This window comes from Centruroides vittatus, unplaced genomic scaffold (assembly GCF_030686945.1).
Source record: "Centruroides vittatus isolate TY-2023 unplaced genomic scaffold, ASM3068694v2 contig_1832, whole genome shotgun sequence".
Lineage (NCBI taxonomy): Eukaryota > Metazoa > Arthropoda > Arachnida > Scorpiones > Buthidae > Centruroides > Centruroides vittatus.
Window position 1 is genome coordinate 1729307 of NW_027121128.1, and position 14850 is coordinate 1744156.

Sequence of the window (14850 nt, forward strand, 5' to 3'; positions counted from 1 at the left end):
GGCAAGTTATTTCATCGTTTGGCTCGCTAAAAATTAATATTATTTTTAAAATAATTTTTAAAAATTTAAATTATACATTAACTATTTATTAATAATTTTCTCAGTTCTTCAATACCTAAAAAAATAAAAACTCGGAGGAAAAAAAACAAAAAAAAAATCTGTCTCTCAATCCGTGCCTATTTTAATACATTTATTTATAACAGTCTTGAAAATTTAAGCCTAATTTTAACGAGAAGAGATATTTAAACTTTACAAACGTTTACATAAGAGCGAGAAAATTTGTTTAGTGCTACATAAAACGGGAATATTTGCCACCCGAAAAAGCGCAAAATTTAAAAAAAACAAAAAAAAACATGGCGGACACTTTAAAAAATGAAAATTAAGAGCGATTTTTATATACATTTTATCGATTTAAGTAGCGTGTAAGCGATCTGCAGCGAAATACAAAACATTGTTTCGACCAATCTCTTCAAATTCCGAGTTTCAACTTTCCTCCTCTCTTTCTTTTCTTATTTATTTATCGATTGGATGCAACATATCGTACGTGTCCAGATATAAAATATTTTCGTCTAATTACGTCGATGCTTCTTTATTTTCTAGATATCGATTGAAACGAAAGCACGCAGATTGCCTCTAATTAAATACTTTCAAGTAGCTTACTGTAAAGTGTGTAATCTGTTGTCGGGAGGTAAACGCCATTTGTAATTTTCTAAGTAGTATCTTCGGAAATTTCTAGACCCGCTACCCCTTTTATTTAATCGTGGGAAACTCCTGTGTGTTTAAAAATTATTAAATATTGATAAAAACCCTAAATGTGCCTTTGTTATCGATGTGTAATACGTCTAACAAGAGCATCCATCGGCCCATTTTACTGTTGTATTCTGAATTTACACATTAAAAGTTAGTTAATTTATGCATAAATGCCGTAAAATAAGGTTCCTGTTAGTTTAGGATAGGTGCTTTTTTCATTTATATATGTAGGGACCGGCAGTAGCTAGAGAAAGCGACGATTCCTATCCTTTAATTTCTCTTCTTACACTTTGAAGGATCCCTCCCGCGCGACCGATATCCACCCACCATACACTCCACTAAATTACTGCCTACATCACAAAAGAAGGCTGGGCCAAGAGGCACAACGGGCACAAGTCCAAATGGGTGGATGTCGAACTCTGCATTTCTATTGACGTAAACACTTCTCGCGCTCTAAATGTCTTAGTAAATGCTTTAAAAAATTTGCCACAAATTCTTTTTAAAAAATAATAATAGTTACGCGCTTAGAAAACGTGGCACAACCTGCAAATGATGTTTTAAATAGGTTGAAATGGTTTCGTGCCTTTTGTGGTGAAATATTAATGGTAGATATCCTATCTAAATTTGACAGAGTGGGTGTAAGGAAATGGACCCCGAGCCGTCTTTATCTATAATTTATTGCAAATTGGACAAACGTCAATCCTCGTAACTCTGCTGGAAATCTCGGGAATAGGGAAACGTTAAGGGCTCTTTTATATTTTTAAACTTTTTTAAGAATTCCCTCCCTAGCCATGGGAAATCTATGGTATCAATATTCTCACATTGACAAAAATTCACGTTATTATTATTATTTTAATGGTGAGATTCAGTCTACCAATCAATCTTTGAATGGGAATTAAGCGTAATTCTGTAAATTCGGGAATTGTCAACATAAAACTGTCTTATTCCGTATCCGATTTGTGTATAATTTAAAAAATAAAAAAGTACAGTATAAACACATAACCGTTCCACCAACAACTGTATATTTTATCACAACAGACACATCCCATCTGTAAACATACACGAGACAGAATATATATACAAACTACACCAAATTCTTGTACAAAAAGACTATGTACAAAAATCACGAATAGTGTAGACATTTCCTCTTGTTGCTGTTTTCGCCCAAAGGGTCGGAATTACATCTTTTACTGTCGTCCTGTCTATTGGACATTGTCCAGCTTTGTCTACTAGTTTTAGAGAAGTCACGAGGAAGGCAAGAATCCTCGACGTCGTCACTTTCGGAGTTCGGGGTGGCAACCCGTGGCGATCTTTCCTCTCGCGAACTATGTCCTCTCGCCCGTCCCCCCGATCTCCTTTCCATCACCTTATCGTCACTGACGTCACGCTCTTGTTCTCTCTTAGCTTCCATCTCTTTTAGTCTCTCCATCCACAAGTTTAGAGGTAACGGCACAACCAGAGGAATGGGTACAGGTAACGGTAGAAGTAGAGGATAAGGGACTATCACGGTAGAAGGAGGAAGAAGAGACTGAGGTTGAGAAGTCGGAGGTTGGGGAGGAGACGGAGGACGGGGGATGTTACCGTAAGGAGGAAGGAACCAGGGTGGTGGTGGAATAGGGGGTCTGACCCCGAGACACGGTTGACTTCGTAACAAGCTGTCGGTGTGGTGCAGATTAAGAGGACGGGGTAATAATCCAGGTGGATAGAAGGGCGGTCTAAGAGGATCCAGACCTAGAGAAGTAGGAAGTGGGGTAGGGGAGGGGGAGGACGGGGAGACAACCCCACGGGCGACGATGAAAGAGCCGGAGATGGTCCGTTTAATAGAGAATTGTGTGAGAAATTTGGCAGAGGGGTAGACGATACTTGCGATCTGTTAGGAAGTCGAGAATGGGGTGGGGTATCGGCTCTGGTGTCTTTAGGATGGTGGCGAGGGGGTAATTTTCCCGATTTCCGCGCTTTATCGTTTCTATCTTTAGTTCTATGCTTATAGGCGTCCGAATTGGTCTTTTCCTCCGCCGGGGGAGGCGTAACGTCTGCAACTACCTCCTCGCGGTTATCTCCTACTTCGGTCATAGAGTGAGCGTGTCCGTTGTTGGCACTATAGCCTTTACAGTCCCTCAGCCACAAATCCGGAGTAATGAGATTGACGGACGTGTTGGGTGACATTTTACAGGCGGCTTCCTTTATATGTGTATGCATTTGGAGATGGGCCTGCGTCTCCTTGCAGAAAATATTCATCTTATATTGATTGAGGCACTTGTCACTGCAGAACTGAAGTTGTTGTTCTCCGTCTTGGAAATCCACGTAGTTAACCGTGTGTCGTACATGTTTACACCAATCGCACACTTTGTTTTTCTTGAACGAAGCTCGTCTGCATTGGGTGAAGCACAATTCGCTGCAAAAGGCCTTACTACCGTTGGTCGTCTTCAATGTGAACAGTTTCATGCCCATTTTTTGGCACCAGGCGCATACGATGCAACCCGAAGTACCGTGTCCAGAATCTGAAAAAGAAAAATTGAATTAAACTAATATTTACTCAACAGTTTGGGATAAAGCTACTAGTCACGACAAGCGCCATAAAAGACCCAGCAGCAGCAGCAGCAGCAGCACCATTTGAAAAGCGCATAACGAGCCATAGAGAAGCTCTTATTGTGTTTAAAAAAAGAGAACACAGTGCGCAGAGTAGAGTATATAGAGGGAGACATATTGAACGTTGTGAACAGAAGGGGAAAAAGGACAAGAATTTTCATTCTTCGATTATGTCATAAACATGATCTCGACATCCCTCCCCTTCTTGCGTTTGATGAATTTGGCCAGAAAGCAGAAAGAGAATAATTCACAAAAATGATAAATGACATAATAATAGCATCCAGAGCTATGAACGTCGAAAAGTTTGCATCGGAAAAAAGAAGCAGCAGAGAAGTGGGAGGAGGTGAGACTTTTTTTCTTCCGATCCGCCGCTTTCTGCTTTTCCTGATGTTCTTTATAGAATTAGAGGAGACAAAAAGGTGTTTTTGATTTATAACCGCTTCCTTTGATTAAGGCAAGGGTGCAAATTGAGTCTTCACTCGAAAAACGTTAGCGCTTATATTCGTTTTTTCCCTATTTCTTCCTCCTTTTTTTGAATTTCAGTGAAAATAAAGACTTCCGTCTCTCTCGAGTTCCGCTTCTATGCTTTGAACCGGGGTTCCGACTCTCGCGGTTTGCACTTTAGAATGTAGCAAAGGACCGTTAGAACCTCCAACGAAGATGATCCTATTAAGAGAGGAGCTAAAACACCTGTAAAAAGCGGGATGGGAAACATTTAAGAATGTGGAAGACGACTGGCTGGCACCAGAATAAATAAGGAGAAGGGGAGCGATGACACAATGTAATTTCCCATTTGCTCTGGCATTGACCATGCCGAATGTTGGCAGTCACGAACAGCAGAGTTCCAGTCCGGTTCGGTCCCCGTGGGGAGGGCTATAATCGCCTTAAGAGGCGTCCACACTATCTCATCTCCGCTCCCCACCTTCGTACCTGTTGCTTCATTACAGAAGGAAATAATAGGCTACGCTCTGCTTATTTTCTGTGATTTATTTATTGAGAGATTCTCCGTCTGTGTTTCCATTGGGATATGGTCAGGAATACGTAATGGGCCTTCTATCCCGCATAATTAATAACGATTCCCCTCGGTATCTCGTGAGAATAATTCTATCCCTCCTCTTTGCTTCTGCCGGCTGTTGGAGGCTCTCCGCTAATGGCCCTTTTTAAGAAATTCAAATAGTGAGAATGTGGGGAGGTTCGACTCGTGTCCTTTTGGCCAAATTATAAGTTTGAGTGAAGATATGTATAGGTCGATTAAGGTAAAGAGCCAGGCTATGAATGGTGAGGCCTTTCGGGTTAAAGTTTTCGGGGCTTTCTTCTATCTCTATTTAAATTCATCTGATCAAAAGCCCTTAAACTCTATAGGAGATGGCGTGTTTAAAACCTAAAAGACCCTCCAGTTCGAGTTGATGGTCCTTATTCTACATTTGGACCAGATGTTTTTCAGATTATAAAAATTGTGAAATTCTTCTCTCCGGTAATTTATAGACTGCTTTTTTACATCCCCTCTTATCTTAGCCCATAAAAGTCCAACTAAAACGATTTAACAATTGATCTTTCAGAGTAGACGATATAAAGCCTGCATTTCGTTAGCCTTCAGGCTTCATTCTAACTTCGAAATATATCAAAACGATAGGCTAAATTTTCTGTTTTAGAATCATGGAATGGTAGAATGCATCCTGGATTTAACACTGGTGGAATCCTTTTCGCTCGGTGGTCTTTACTATTAAATAGGATTATAACTTGTTGAAGGGGGCACTACGAGGCATCAGCTGTATGCAAATGTCTCAGTTTTGTCCATTATAAGTAGGACTAACCACAGTCAAAACTGGACATAGTGTCACTCTCGTCCGTTAGTATCCTTTACTGCATTGCAAACGATAACAAGGAATCCTCCGATTTTCCAACCTTTAAACTCGTGTCGAACTCATTACTACGTATAATTATTACTGTTTAGCGCCACATTCGATTTAGTGTCAGTTTCAGAGACGAATCATGTGGAACTCAATCAAAGTTCGATTATATTACAGAATCAGCACGAAAGGCACAGAGATCCGAACCACCCATGAAGAAGTCACGATGTGGATGGGATTTGAGCCTGAATCAATGATTCAAACTTCTCTCGAAAGTCAATTTACAGTTTCTTTAATGGTTAATAATCATTCAAAAAGCATTTCCACAACATATAATTTAAGTGATTGGTACACAATCAAGTTTGAATACCGATTGGTTGTGAAGTGCCACAATATACGAATATGGTGCAGAAGGGATTTCAGATACCGCCATTAGATTAGTTAGTAGAGACGTTGAAATAAAGAAAATTAATGAAGAGTCGAGGCAGGATTCAAAGGCGGTCCACATCCTCCCATGGAAGTGAAAGTAATCAATAAAAGGGTTCTGGCCTTCGGACATCGACGCCGAAATTTTTTTTTTTTTTTTGTCGTGTTCTCAGCAGCCGAGACATCCCGATATAAATCACGCTTTTTGCATGTAGAGAAGAACGATGCATCAAGCTGACAATAATGGCCCACTAATTATGACCGAAATGTGCATGCGCAGCAAAAAGGGGGCTGATTAAACACCGATATAATTATAAGGTAATGAGCCATAATTACAGATGTTAGTTCCAACCAGTCGGATCACGTGATTGGCTAGCAGAAAAGAGTGCAGAAGCACAGCGGGGGAGGACTAGCAGGTGAGAAGTGCAACAATTATTAGTTACGGTACGGATCAGCGGGTGTCCTTCTCCTCAACAAAAAAGTTTCGCATCCCTTTAAGGGGTTGTCATTCATTCACCTACTCCCGGCTGACAATTTCGTCGATTGATGCATCGCTACTCTCGATGCCTCCTATTTCCTGTCGATGCACAATGGATTCGTATTTTTGATTCGCTACTAAAGATAATAAGAGGTTTGATAGTAGTGTGCTGTGCCGATTTGTTTCCGTTGACAAAACGCAATCGCCGACTTAATAATAAATTTCATTCAGAAAATAACCAAAAAAAAACCAGCAGAAAAAAATGGTGGCTCTCTTCATATGAAAAGATGAAAATTTTTACGTTTACGCTCTTAAATTTCGTGGTTTACAAGTGGAGACTTTAAAACCACGAAATTTAAGAGCCTCACACAAAGGAGTCTTCTACCACAAGTGGGGCCTTGAGGTAGAAGACTCAAGGGAGCCCTGAAAGACAAGGGGACCCTGGAAGACAAGGAGGACAAAAATTCACTTTGAAACAAAGAAATATATATATATATATGGACTAAAATGGGTGGTAGTCTGAACAGTGGTTTAGTGGAAGACACTTACCAGCTTAAAAACAACAAAGAAAATGACGGTTTAAGAAAGATTACAGCCTCATTGAACTCTATTAAAATAAACAAGGCGACAAAGGGTCGCGGCTTGGTTATTATTTATTTTTTTTAATACATATTCATTTAGGATAATTGGTAACAAAATAGCTGATGGTACCATTCTCCTGACACGATAAAGACCATTTTATAAAGATATCAACGTAGTTCAATTGTCAAGTATGACTTTTTTAATGAGTCCTTCAATTACAGAGCTTAATAATCTTGTTATTCAGCTTTCCTTTTGTCGCATGCACATTCCTCTTCTAATTCACTTAGTAGGCCTCTAGATCCAATTCTTTAGTTTAAAAAAAAGGCCCTCCGATCTTCCTTTATTTGAGGTACTAATCTTACTATTGATGTCGTTTAATTGGTTCGCTTGTAGAAGAAAGTTCGCTTTCATTTATTTCAAATCGAGCTTGACACACGCACTTTTAAAGGTTATATAAAACGGAAATCCGTCAGATACGACCAACAGAAAGTGTCTTTACGAGCGTATAAAGGGGTAGTAATCCGTAAAACGAGTTGTAAGATGGTCTAATGAAGTTATTCGCGATGGGGAAAAACAGCAACTGAACTTACTTCTTCACATTTATAAACTCCGAAGCTATAAAACCGGATAGTATACAGATTAAAGAAGTTTCGAGTGAAAGTAACTAACGGCTAACAGGCGCCATCCTCTATCCCAAGTACTGTAACTCTTCACTAAAAAGTACTTGTCGATCGCTAGAGAAAAATGCTTGTTTTCTGTTTAGTTCTTTACATTTTACTAACTTGTAGAAAGAAATTAAGAAAAGTTACGTCTACACGATTAAGATATTGCGCTATTTCACCCACATCTGGATCGATATTTCAACTCTTCAATGCCTACAGTTCGCCTCCCTTATGAGCTAAATACAGATTTTCTGAGCGAGGGGGCTACTTTCCTCTATTGAAAATGGAAAAATTAGCATACTTTCCGTGGTTATTTCTTCTTATTTTGTTACGTAGAAGTAAAATTTAAGCACTTAACAACTCTGAATTAACTGGGCTAACCTATGGTAACCCACGAAACAGTTCAGAACAATATTAAAATTGGGATGTGTTGCTGTTTATCTCACAAGTAGAGAGAAGGCAAAGAGAGAAAGAGAGAGAGAGGAATAAAGCAAGTTTTTCCTCGACAATCAATACAAATCTCCTTGAATGACTGTCATTGCGAAGAGATGCACAAAGCGCTTTCGTAACAGCCTTATTTTTATCGTCCATATTTCGCAGAACTCCAAAATCGCGCCTTTTGTTCCGGACGTCATTCGCTTTTCTGGCTTCCGACCGGTAATCAACCAATAATAAGAGCCAGTACTATTGTCGGTCCAGCGCCTGCAGCCCACATTTGGATGACCTCACACCTCTTCTTTTTGTGTACGCCTCTCTAATCATCATCATCTGTAGACGGAATGTTTGGCATTGTCCCTCTCTTTGGCTAGCATTAATCATCACTCTGGCGGGCCAACCCTTTCAAACACTTCTCCTCTGGGCCCTTCGAACGACTCCTGAACGCGACTCCAGTGGGTTATGTAACGTCCGACACTTCTGTGAAGAACCTGGAGCCTCCGAGTAATGAGGTCCTTTCTAAGATCCACATGGCAAAAATCACTTTAAAGCGTTAAATAATTCTAATTTTTGTAAAGAAATTTACACTTTCTGGTATAAAAATTCGCATTCTCAACTTGTTAAATGCTTATTTGAATGTTTTAATTCGTTTAATATACAGAAATTCTCTCCTAACGTCTGGTTTTAGACACGCTTTACCTTTATACCTCTTTGAAATTTACCTTCCTCCAAGAGATTTAAGTATAGCCTAATTATTAACAACGTGATTTTCTGCTCGATCTGGCTATTTTATAGATAAAGAAAAAATAAAATTAGGGTAAAACGGAAAAAAGGTTACGCGAATTCAACTCCGAATCCTTTAATATTCGGGTGTAAGATGCCCAATATTAAAGGATGGAAGAAGTAACCCCGACACTTCACTCTTCAATCACTTTTCTCCGCAATTTTCTTCCATTTTTTTGAAAAACAACCTTATCAAATTAAGAGCTATCAGAAAAGGTCATGTTAAATGCATTTTAGGTCTTCCACACAAACACCTGTCCAGGTACAGGTAGGAGGGGGAACGGGGGGTAGAAGAGCAGAACTGGATTGGTTCCGGGGGCGAGGCCAGAATTCCAGCCTGGGGTCAAACAGACTTGACAGGCTTTTGACGCATTACTCCCTTGGCCCGGACAGCATCAATATGCTCGACACAGAGAAGGGGAGAGGGGAAGTGGCGTACAACAGGTAGCTGTTAGTCGAGTTGCTACTTGCTTACATTCTGTCGTGTGACACGCAGTTACTTGGAACCACCAAATTAGGGGGCCAATTAATGTAATGGATTTCTTCATTCGACAGACTTACGCCTACATTAAAAAGAGTTTAGCCAACCTTCTACCTATCACAACCCTCTGATTAACGTCTACAAGACAAGTTAGTTTTTTTTCTTCTTCTTTTTTTAAGGTTTCAACTCTTGGGATAATTAAAACAAGCTTCCTTTAAATAAATAAATAAAAAAGAGGGGATTATGCGTGTTTAAATTCTTCACAAACGAGCCGTACAGACACTATTAAAATATTTGTCAAAATGTTAAAAAATTAGGGAGTGTGTCTGCGGTATTAACGTGCATCTGCCCACTTCCTGAGAACTAGAAATTCAACATATTTATGCCAATGAGACACGAAATTAGAGACGATTCGATGCCAATAAATTCGTCTCGGTTATGTAAAAATATAATATTTTCAATTACCTAACTGAAAAAGAAGTTCATTTCACTTAAGAGTTGCCTCCCAACTTTCGAGCCTCCTTCGGTTCTTTTTGTAGATGCATCATCGTAACTGGGTCCCGAGCGTACCACCCCCTTTGATAAATCTCGTTAGACGCCTTTTGGAGGAGTAACCGATATTGACAGGTTGATAGGTAGAAGGACCGCACCCTGATGCTCAATACTAGCTACTGATTTTGGGAAGCAACCCTCTAGGGGTTAGCATAGCTCTTGATGGAGAGAGGGGAGGTGATGTTTATCCACCGATATGTTTAAGCTAGTTAGGGGGGTTGAAGATTAAACGAAGCTTACAGTAAACGTATCGATTGTAGATATGTACGTATCTGATATAAAATATGCTCTGCATCCGTCAAAGGATAAGATAATTATCTTCTAATATCAATCACTCTAAACAAACTGATAAGAGATGGCCCGAGTCTCTGATTTCTTTACACAAAGACCTGACGTCTAAATTTGCAAAAGAGGGGGATGTAGTTTTTTAAAATACATATCTACACGCATTTATTATCGAAAGGAAGAAAGATTTCTCATTTATCCAAACAAAGTTTAGGAGACTCCATCCATATTCTTCTTAATGATGCCGTAGAATGTTTTTTTCGTATCATATAAGTGTTTGCGCTTCGATTATTCCTACAGAGGAATCGTTAACTCGTTTTAATACGTATATACATATAAAAAAAGTATTGCTTCCCCTTCTCTAACAACCGATTCACTGTGTTTTGCATCGTTAAAAATTCTAGAAATGTGGAGTCGGGAGTGGAACCCTCTTCAAGTAAGAGGTCAACTAATATCGAATAACCCCTAAAACAAGCCTCTCGTATTGGTGTATGACGAATGCTTTTCGATAAAAAGGTCCCGAGTAGACGAGACGTAAACAGCTTCCGATCGTACATTTTGACTCATAAAACGTAGATGGACCGAGTAAAAAATTAATTAATTAATTTTCTAATAATAAAACGTGTGTCAGACAGACTTTTAATGCCTACGTTTTTATGCTGAAATATCTACAAGACGATCGAATTTCGAAGGAAGCATCAATCATCATCTAAGATTTGATGAATCTATCTGTGTGGTATTAATGGAAGAAGGTTGATCAAGCGATATTTAAAACCTAGTAGAAGCCTTCGAAATCGTAAAAACTCGTCTTCTGTCAATTAAATTTGGGAAAAATATCATCAGGAATTTAGATTTTCGTATGAGAATGGACCGGGTGCGAGTTCTAAATCCAGATCCAAGTCTACCCGTGGATGAATCCGAGCTGGTGTGAAGAAGGAGCTTGTTGCGGCCCCCGGAGTGGAAGAAAAACCTCGGAATTGGACAAATGCGTCTATTTTATTCGGTCAGATCAGATTTTTGACAATAAGAAAAATTCCGTTATCGGATCCCCGCTTCTCCTCTTTCCAGAGTGGAAGTGCAGTAAAACAACTTTATATCGAAAACTTATCAGCCGAGACACAACTATTGATGCGTCAGAATTATCAGTCGGATGACAAATTTCTTTTGACCTTTCCGTAAATTCTGACGCCATTAGAATTCCCAGAAGCAGAGTAATCCGAGCTTCCTCTCTGTTTCGTGGGTCGGATCGAGTTACTTCTACCAAACCGGGCTCTGGAAAAGAGAAGAGCACGAAAAAAAAACACCCTCAAGATTTCATCAAGTCGAGAAATGTGCAGATAAGTCGTTTCGTATTACTGTATTAACTTGAGACGTTATGTTGCAGACGAACAACAGATTGTCTTTGCAGGGTGCTTCTTCGCTCCCGATAATTAATTCTTGTCCGAGAAACGGGGCGCAAACTACCAAATGGCTTTAGATAACGGCTCGATGCTCCATGGCACTAAGATTTTAAACGGCGAGGATGTGACCTTACTCCATACTCTTTTACTCCTAGGAGCCTTTGGCTCGACAAAAAAGGGGTGAAGCTGACTTCTCGACTTTCACCAAAACGAGAGGCTGAATGGGAATCACGCTAGCTACTTTAGCCGATCCAGATCTAATGATAGATGTCGGCGGGGTTTTTTGGAGAATGACGAGTGGGCCACACGTGACACTGCCATCTAAACATGTCAAGTGGGACAAAATACAACCATTAAGATTATTGCTAACATCTGTAACCTCTTTCGTCGGTGCATCTGTTCCGATTTCTCTTTCCAGTCACTCAAAATCCCGATGAATCGATCTTCGTTTAGCTTTTACTACATAAATAACTTTCGCGATATTTCGGAAGATTTCGGATATTTTTAGACCGTATTCGATGAATTTTTGGGTGGAGAAGCGCAGTTTTGGGTGGAGTAAAGATTCCTGAAGGGGAAGACAGAGTGCGCCTTTCTAATCCGCCCGTAACTCTCGATAATCCGGTGTTGAATAACTAAAGATATTCTGTATGCAAAACGCAACGAATGGAAGCTTTTTGCGACTACAGCTGCACGTATCTACACTAATTTCGCTCGAGTTGGGAGATGAGGAGAAGCAAAACGAGAGTTAATTATCTTCTTGTTTTTCCACTTCATTAGTGAGTGTAATTTTTCCTTTTCACGTCAAACTCCTTTACAAAAAATTTACATTCTTAAGATTTATCGACTGAGTACCAGCATGGAGCAGATAAACGCCAACATTTCTCATCAAAGTACTTAGATTCCAACATTTTCATAATCAAAAGGCATTTTGCTTCTTGTATATATTTAAATCAGACAGTTTACAAGCCAGTTTACAAGGCAGATATTTATAAAAAACAAAATAAAATAAAACAAAAAAAAGCGTGCCCTTTTTTCGGCCTTCCGCCCCTTTATATAAGAATAATAGATTAAGGGGTTAAACAATAATTAAAATCAGAAACATGCACAGGTGCCAACAGGGTGGGGGAAATTCATTGTTGGTCCCCCTGTAGTCGATGACCGAGAAGGAAGGCGAGGGTAGAATTACAACCCTGGATAATAACTACCCGAAAAGCTAGTCGAAATTTGAATAAGTTTTGGAAAACAATAGTAGAGCACGCAAGGCCGAAGGAGCGAGAGGCGTGGTGACTCTGAGGATGGGAGAATCACGAAGCGGTCCTCCCCGCCCGCCATAAATCCTGCTGCCATGTCACCTGCGGGCAGGCGGCTGGTCTCCTCCCTGGCTACTTTATAATTACATTAATTGTAGAGTAGCGGAGACCAGCGCTGACAGACGGTTCTACGACGCACGAGCACAAAGGGTGAAGCATCTTTCTGAACTGGGCCGTCGGCTGCTTGCACTCGTCTATTACCTTTTAAGGATTCGAGCACCCACTCCCGAAGGCCCTTTTCTAGAGCAGGAAGGCCAACGAGGCATGGCCCAAGAGGAGGAAGAAGGAGGAGGAGGAGGAGGAGGGAGGGGAGGGGGAAAAAGAGGCATTTTTTTTGATGTATTATGAAAGAGCTAGCGATTCTTAAATAATAATAATGATAATAATAATAATAATAAAAATAATAATAGCACAATGCATACAGGCAATTTTTTACGTTAGGGTCTAATTAGTCGGCGCGATGTTGCTACAATTAAAATTCTTATCTAGGGTCTTTAAACCCATTTCCTATTGATGCTATTGATAAATTTGACGTTAATGAATTAATTATCATAATCGGTTTTAACTCATTCGCGCCTCCTCTAAATATAGGACTCGCCCGGTTAGAAAATCTTGCTTGTAAGTTTATTAATGAAGCCGAACTAGGCCCTGTTCGATACGAGCAAATCTCTCGACTGTAAAGGTATGCGTGCACCTCGAAGCGGGCGCGAGACCACGGATAATCTTAAATTTCGACATAAAATACACCTTAAAAATCGATTTAAAAAATAAATAAATCACCAGGTAGACACGGGGAAGATGTATTTAAATTTAGCAAGGAAACGGGTAAATAATTAAATATTGTTACGACAGAAGCGGAACCACCCTTAATTCAATTCGTTTCTGGATCGTACGTAGCCCAATTAATAGATGCTAGAATACTTCGCCTTGCGTAAGGAGAAAAGCGCTTCATGTTGCACTGGCACGTCCCACTATCTCGGATAAAGTTTATTTGGGTATCACAGCTGTTCAGCACCCCCTTGCCAACATCCCTGGCACAAGTGGGCCTGCACTATTTCAGTCGCGGATTGGATTACGAGCGTACACGTTTGGCAAGCGAAAACATAAGCCAGGTATAGTTACAAGTCTGAGTATATCGTCCGCGATGTGGCTTGGCAATGGCCTGTTTTAGTCTGTGCTGTCCTTACTCTTTGTAACACGATCCTCTTACTTCCCTGGAAGCTAGGGTGATATATAAACATGCGTCACACGAGTGTAACGCTCGCTTTAGGGTGTGTACGGCCTGCATTTTCTAAACCGAAAATCCGGCGAATTTGTACTCTTCGTATAATATCGTAACTTTACTTTTATCACCTGGGAAAATGGGACAAATCCATATTTCAATCTTTCCCTATTCCATTCTCTTCTACGTGCGATTTATTCTTTTCCATCTTTAAATGGGCGAATGACTTTGATAACCGGGTAAAGATCAATACCCTTCTATAAGGAGAGCGAGAAACTAACACTTCCAATAATTGTTACATAAATTAAGTCACAATCATTCATTCGACTAAACATAGAAAATGCAGCTTTTAACAGTTTATTGCAGACAGAAAGCCATAAAAAACAGCGCATTGAGACTCATGGCTTTCGGGAGTAAATGTAGGACCCATTCTGGCGAGAGGTTTGTGTCGTGATTTAATTATATGCCTCTGGCCTCACTTAAAAAAAGCGACTAAAATTTAAAATTAAAAAGATTACTTAAGAGTCACCTTGTGTGTGCCATCCAGTGACCAATCATCTGGAACTGAAAAAAATTATATGCCCGGCCTCACTTAAATAGCACTAAATTGGTTCATTAAAATGATTCTTGGAGATGTAGTTCACTTCTTGTGGTAGTTCGTTTGTTCCTCTCTGAGTGATTCAATCATGCTGGACTGTAAATAATATTATATAACAGGGGTGGCGTGTTTGTAATTGGTGATAAACTTTCTTTAGCTTTTTTGGTTTACTTAACTTTATATTGCGGGTACACAAATTTCCCACACCTTAGTGTTAGTGTTTGTCACAACGATTTTTTTTGCGCCATCTCTTAGTCCATAATTTGGAAACATAAATGATTGTAGTTCATCTTTTATTTTTGTTTTCCTCAAAACAATAAGAACTTTTTGCTGATCTTTCAGAAATAATTTAACATTCTCGTATTTTTTGCGTGAAGAGGTTGAATTTGATATTTATGATTGTTTATCTATACAAGTGTGGGTTTGCTGAATAATTATGATTTATGA

General features: G+C 39.7%; 1 protein-coding gene across 1 annotated transcript; it reads right to left on the minus strand.

Moving 5' to 3' along the window:
- Positions 1 to 1751: 1751 nt before the first annotated feature.
- Positions 1752 to 14212, minus strand: LOC136969968 (sine oculis-binding protein homolog A-like). The gene is given in 3 exon segments (XM_067264325.1): positions 1752 to 2503; positions 2506 to 3251; positions 13364 to 14212. Coding segments are annotated over 2 exon segments (1326 nt in total). The 5' UTR covers positions 3202 to 3251; positions 13364 to 14212; the 3' UTR covers positions 1752 to 1873.
- Positions 14213 to 14850: the final 638 nt, after the last annotated feature.